This window comes from Orbicella franksi, chromosome 13 (genome assembly GCF_964199315.1).
Source record: "Orbicella franksi chromosome 13, jaOrbFran1.1, whole genome shotgun sequence".
NCBI lineage: Eukaryota > Metazoa > Cnidaria > Anthozoa > Scleractinia > Merulinidae > Orbicella > Orbicella franksi.
The window spans coordinates 14136021-14142838 of NC_138157.1; the positions used below are offsets into that span (position 1 = coordinate 14136021).

General features: G+C 41.2%; 1 protein-coding gene across 1 annotated transcript in view; it reads right to left on the minus strand.

The window, feature by feature from the left end:
* The window catches only part of LOC145465349 (allene oxide synthase-lipoxygenase protein-like), an 18840-nt gene extending 12178 nt beyond the window's left edge, over positions 1-6662 (minus strand). Inside the window, exons 1-7 of the mRNA XM_081449126.1 lie at positions 6183-6662; positions 4926-5042; positions 4758-4837; positions 3837-4249; positions 3542-3730; positions 1603-2084; positions 766-1029 (exon numbers count right to left, since the gene is read on the minus strand). Of these exons, the coding sequence (XP_081305252.1) occupies positions 766-1029; positions 1603-2084; positions 3542-3730; positions 3837-4249; positions 4758-4837; positions 4926-5019 (1522 nt within the window). The 5' untranslated portion in view covers positions 5020-5042; positions 6183-6662. The remainder of the gene's footprint in view (positions 1-765; positions 1030-1602; positions 2085-3541; positions 3731-3836; positions 4250-4757; positions 4838-4925; positions 5043-6182) is intronic.
* Positions 6663-6818: the final 156 nt, after the last annotated feature.

A 6818-nucleotide genomic window follows, 5' to 3' on the forward strand; every position in this document is an offset into this window, starting at 1 on the left:
TCTTAATTATAAACCCCATAAGATCCTCTTATGGGGTTCACCCAAAAATCACCAATATCCCCACTATCCCCCTTAAATGCCCATGTAATACCCAAATATCTCCGCCTTCAACTGCCTGTCATTTTTATTATTTGTACTTCTCTAATTTTTAGGATGGACTCGGGGTCGAGCGGTCCGGGTTCGAGTCCTTGGGCAAGACACTTTACACTTGAAATTTTTTTCTCACCTAGGAGGTACCAATTCTTACATAACACATTTTATTATATGGAGAAGAGTGTTTTACTGGGAACTAAACCACTCGTAGATTCCATACGCCACTTCATCCGGGACCCGAGTGGCGTATTTTCCGTATGTCACCTTTGTGAGTGTCGTATCGTTCAATGAAGTCACGATTCCCGCCTTTTGCTTTTGTTGAATTGGCTTCTCCATATAATAAAAAGAACATTACACGTTGGCTCGAAGATATGAATTTTATGTTCTCGCTTCGCTCACTCGTGAGATATTGTTCTTGCCACTCGAACATAAAATTCATATCTTCTCGCCACCGTGTAATATCCTCTATATCTCCTGTCATATTTTTTCGGCTTAATTACCCTAACAGGTACCGCAAAAGCTCCAGCTGTGGACCTTTTAGGGCTGAACACCCTAAGAGGTATCAAAATTAACCCCCAAAAGGTACGAGGAGCACCCCTGTCTCTTTCATATGGGATTCCCCCACCGAATCATTTATGGTAAACGTTGAAAGAACGTTTTCGCAATGCCTACCTTTTCCTTCAAAGAAGATCGACTCACTCTGCACCCATCGACCACAAGGGAATTCGTAGAGCCTCTGAGGATCTTGGCTGCACGTGATCATCACTTTCTCTACAAACCAGTCACTAAATAGTCCACCCTGATCATTGTCTAGTTTTATCATCAAAAGTTCGCCTACATCCTCCGCATCCAAAATATATGTATCTTCTTGTCCCGCTTCAAAGTCATCGTGAAGCCATTTGTCCATTAGAAGGGGTGTTGTTCTCCCCTTAGTGCCTAAAAAATACGGGCAACATTGCCTTTCCACTTGTTGCGCAACAATGTTGCAAAAATGTTGCAATGTCGCGCGAATTATCACCAGTGTTGCAAGTTGCAGCAACTGCTACACAAGGTTGCACTGATGTCTCTTATGCGAAACATATAATGCAACTTATAATGCGATAATGCTGCACAACCTTAAATGATCACGTTGTGGAGAGAACGTTAATTTTTAGTGCCAGGCAATCAACTATTTCAATGAGGAAAAACGTTTTTGAGTTTGAGTTCAAATTACAGTCAGGGCATTGTTTCGTTTCTATTAAATTGTACGATTAAATGTGTTTGTCTTATCGACAAAACATGCGTCCGAGCCGTTTACTCTGACACTCCGCTTAATACAGACACCTGAATAATACTGACTCTTCGATGTCAATATCAACCAGGTTACACTGCACTTGAAAGACGCATTACCTCATTGACTCAGGGACTCATTTGACTTATGAATACTTCGGTCTCAACCAACAGTTATTTACCCGTTGAATATAGTTATTGACCCTTTGTGCAGCCAGGGTCACAATTATCAAATCTTACCAGTAATTGTGAGCATCACATTAGCGTTGGTACCAGCTTTTTTCCGGTCTCCAGTGAACACTGAAATGCAATAGATGGAGAGCCCTTCCCTTCCCAGTTTAGAAGGACGCCTTATGGAGCACTTCTTGCCAGGATCAGAGAGAAATTTGGATCTCAGATGTGCGATGGAAGTGTAGTCGTAAATGGTCTTTGCAGGTGAAAGTGACAAAGACAAAGGCATATTTTCCAAGGAGGAACGTGTACATTCTGTTACATCAAGTGGCAATAGTGAAGCCAGTCTTACGTCAGCGAGGTCAAGCCATGGGTGAGTAGCGTGGTCCCAGGCTCTTGCGGGGTGGAGAACGAGGTGGGATTCGTCAGGTTGTATTTCATGTAGTTGTATTTGAAGCTTGTATTGAATGCCGTCTCCTGACATGCGCTCTTCAAAATCAGCAGTCAGATAGTCGCGAGGTCTTACTTCGCTGCTCCACCGAGAAGTTTCCCTAAACGTACGCAATGAAAAAGAAATCCAAATGTTCAAAAGTGAGTGATGAATGGAATGGTCCCAGCATAACCTATTAGATTTTTCAATAGTAGAGTCAGGGTGCATCTTGGTAAATCGGCTTGTGCCGGGTTCATTGATATTATTATTTATTATATGGCTGTCTCACAAGGACTGGGAACTACCGAATTCACGAATTTGATTGGCTGAAATCGATATTGACCGCGGTCTAGATTTTTCCATCTAGACCGACATCTAGACCGGTTTCATTTTGCGTTGAAAAAGTAGCCAACTAAAACACACAAATGTTCACCATTTTCTTTTATTTTCTTCTCAATCATTTATGGAAGTGCCAAAACGCCTGATGACAAAAAAAAAGTAAAGAGAACGAGCAAATTTCGGCAGGTTTAAGTTAAGCTCATCGCCGTTCGCAAGCGAAATGTCAGCAAACTAGCTACATTAAACGAATTAAAGTTTTCTTCTTTGCCATATAATAAACATCTTATTAACCGAGCTAAGTCGATCTGTATGGGAGAATCTTGACCTCGGTCGTGTGTACAGACCTCACTGCGTTCGGTCTGTACTCACGACCTCGGTCAAGATTCTCCCATACAAACCTCCGACTCGGTTAATAAGAGCTAAATAATAATTATTAATACAGTTGAACCTCTCCACAACAGGAAGTGGCCGTTATGGAGAGGTAGAGGTGTGATATGACACCACACATAAAATATATCACTAAACACAAACCAGACGGGAACAGAGACCAACGACGCGAGGTACGGATCAAGTTTCGTGATTTGTTACAAAAAATATATGGGGTTTTGTAAACACCGTTTGTCAGTCGGTGATTAACTGGCCGTCGTCGAGAGGCTATTTTGGCAGTTGGGACGTGCTTTAGTGGCCGTTGGGGAGAGGTCGCCGTTGTAGAGAGGTTATGATCAGAGTTAATATAGTGGACCGTCTGCCTTTACAAAATAAAGTGTCGTTGTAGAGAGGTGGCCAAACTGGCCATTAGTAGCTATTAGAGGAGGTTCGACTTTTTACTACTGGAAGCACATCTCAAGGGCCCTTCTCAAGGGCTATTTTTGTGGTAATGATTTTACCAACTTCATGAACAGTTATGAGCAGTCTGTCACAGTGGAGAAAACATGATGAGACGAGAGAGACATGATGAGCCGGCTTCTTGTTACAACGTAACCACGTGGCTAATCTACTCTTGATTTCCTGACGATTTTGTTTGCTCTCCTCTGGCCATAATGATCGCCATAACATGCGTAAAACCGAGTGAAGGCCAAGAGATGTTCAAAAGCCAGCCACTAAGCTAAACCACTTTCTAATAATAAAAGGCCCTTTCATAAATCCCTGTTGCTTGTCTAAGGGAATTTTCTCCTCAGCGATTCACGTCAGACTGAAAACCTCCGCTTTGTCAATGTGACGAATATAAACAAGTCTTACCAAGGTTTTCGTTGGTCTTCCTCTGTCATCAGTCCAGTCTCTTCCCTGCCATCCGCAGGAACGAGGCGAAACTTTGCGTAACGCGGAACACCATCTTTGGCTTTGAATTCTAACGGCAGCCACGAGTAGTACCGCTGGTCAGTAAAGGAAGCAGGCGCTCGTCGAAAAGCTTCTATGGCCAAATGAAAGCTAAATTTTGGAAAAAAGAAAATGGGTTTCGAGTCTAGAATGGATTCTACTTCGTGATCATGAAACATCAAATGGACTGTACGCAGCTAGTTATGACAAGACTTACTGCCAAGGATCTTCGAGGCAGTACTCTTCAAAGGTCTTGGTGCCTTTACTTAACGCGTTAAGCATCTTATCAAAGCTAAAGATGCTCCAAAACGCGGCCTCTTCACCCGTATGCAGCATCAGATCGAACGGTGACTCGATATCGCTGTCGGCAAACTTCATAGACACGACCCTCGCGTCCAGTTCAGCGTCATCTAACCTGAGCAGATTAGAATGGCGGACGCGGACTGGAAAGACTCGTCCGGGAGTGAAGAAATTTTGCACAGGGAGGAGAGGATTGTTGAGGATTGTTAGTGCTCCAGTTGCTCCAACACCTTTAGGATGAGTCAGTGATTTAAGAGTAAATCCTGTTTGATATTTTTTAATATAGAGTGCCATTTGTGACGAACTGAAGGGTCCAGGTTCTGGTGGAGGCTGAAAAAAAGATGACAACAGTTCAAAGGACAGTCAAATTTGAAATAGTGGGCAAGTGGGGAAGGGAGTTCAGAACGCGTTTAAGAGTTTGGTTACGTTTGGTCTACACCCGGTTCAAACTTTGGTGGACTTAAACTTAAATAGGTCTACTAGGAAAGTAAACAAAACTGTTATAAATGACAGCTAAATGACACTCCATCTTCGTGTTGTTTTCACATCGGTATGTTTTTTTTCCATCTTTGCTGCTTTGGGAATTCGTTCGTGATAAAATGTATAGTTTGCATTTTCCAAGCACAATTTACTTGTCTGAGGTCAACTTCCATAAGGGTTATTACCGCGTGTTATATCCTATTCAGCTTCATCCTTCTTATTACAATTTGACTTTGTCAGAGATCGTTGCATTATTGCCACTTTCGGGCTACTTTGTGCTCATTCACCAAATTTTAGAAATCTCTCGATCAAGCACATCTCCGTAAAATCGTTGGTGAAACCTGTGCTCCACATTTACCTCATCAGCTTCTTCCATCTTCTGCTCAAACAATTCCTCTCCCATCATTTCCTTGAATATCTTGAATCCCATATTCACCCCTGTTCAGAGAATTCTTAAAATTAGCTCTAAATTATGAACTAAAACGTGAAAAAATTGATCATTTTTTAAAATAGATTAATTACTTACAGGAACTGTCCTCTTTCACTTCAATCGTCGGCCTCTTAATTGTTCCATTCTGCGATTTAATGTTCTTTTTCTTCTTTGAAGGAATGATCCCCATGTTTCTTTAAAAAGCTCGTTATGCTATGAAGTAAAAGCAAAGCAAACATTGTCACACAATTAACAGCTCGTTAATATAGAAATACCGCATAATAAGGACATCATCAAGACTTCAAAGAAGGCGTCTGAATGTATAAAGTCTATAAACGATGTCCGTGAACGACGACACAAATGTTAAATTACCGATACGTTAAACAGAAGACAGAAAGCAGAAGACAGAAAACAGAAAACAGAAAACAGAAAACAGAACATTCACTCCACGATTTAATCCATGCTGAGATTGTGTATAATAATGGCGGGTATTTAAGCGAGATGTAATATTTATCTTTCTTTGAACTGGCCTTTAAGCCTACAAATATTAGATCTGTTCATAAGAGTTGCGTGACTGCTGTTCAGTATGAGTCTTCTGGGCGAACTGTATCTAGACACTTTAGCCCTGACTTCGCCTTTTGAAAAAGATAGCTCGTCTTGAAGAACAACCCATGCGTACCTTTATACTAAGATTTATAAATAAACTAGACGCATTAACCAATTTGTCTAATTCTGTTTTTTCAAACTCGGACGGCGAATCTAGGAATCTCAGTGGTTAGATACAGACAGAAAAAATTCGCTGTTACTGATACAATGTAAGACACATGCATGCATACCGCGGAACCGTGGTTTCAGTATGCAGGAATGCTGAGTATGATATCAGTAAAGCACAATCCCAATACCTTGGGAAGAAAGGGCCACCAAAACGGAAAAGCTTAGCTACAGGATTTCTATCGAAGAAAAGTTCAGAAATGAGAAAAAGATTATATTGCTGGAGTTGCTGTAATCGTGATTAACATACGTGACAAGTTGAAACTTAAAGTCACACAAGCTTTCAAAACATCGCTTCACTTCACATGACGAGTGTGGACAATGTCATCCTTCCAATTCTTCGTGTTCGTTCCGTAAAGCATCAGCACGCTCGCATATTGTAACAAAACACGAAGCAGACGGAACCAGGTTCAAAACTGCCGCTTCTGTTCGCTTCTGACGGGAAAATTGCGAGTCATTTGCATACTGAATTAAAGCAAGTTCGCATTTACGACTCCTTCTGAAATTCGCATTCTTTAACTACTGAGGTATGTTTTTACCAAAATCCTACCGCAGACAATCAAACCAGCTTCGTATACTTACCGACCACAACTTTCTAGTGCCCAGCCAGCTCTGCTGTGAGTGTTATCTTTACTTATTTCATGTTTCGTGAACACGTTCGGTCAATGAATTGTTGATTTCGTTGACGTCACTGACACTAAACCAAACTTTTCGATGCCTTGGTAACAAAGCACAGTTTGTAAATAGACTCATCCTTGCGTAAATGTTGATGTCCTGGCAGGGTGTCAGGCTAATATTGTACTACAACACTAAACCTTTTAACCTTTTTCCGCAATGTAAAATCGATGAAGCTTTTCTTTTCACCTGCTTGAACAAAAATTTTTCAAGAGGTATTAAATGGTCATTATTAGCTCTTTATCAAGATCTGGTGTAGAAAGTTCTACGTTTTTTACCTCACGCTCCGTTAAACGAACAGAAAAAAGTGTGATAATTTATTTCTATTGCCCCTGCGTGTGATAAATCCAATCGCCTGATGAACAATTGAAGCTCCTGCAACAACAAAATAACTTTATTCAGGCCTTTGTTGACCATCTTTGTTTGTCGCCATTCACTGTGTCAAAGCATTCATGCTGTATTTCATGTCAGTATCCACGACACTAAAAAGTCCGCACAGGAGAAAATATGACATTGTGGAAATCTGTCAGTCCAAGGACTGGT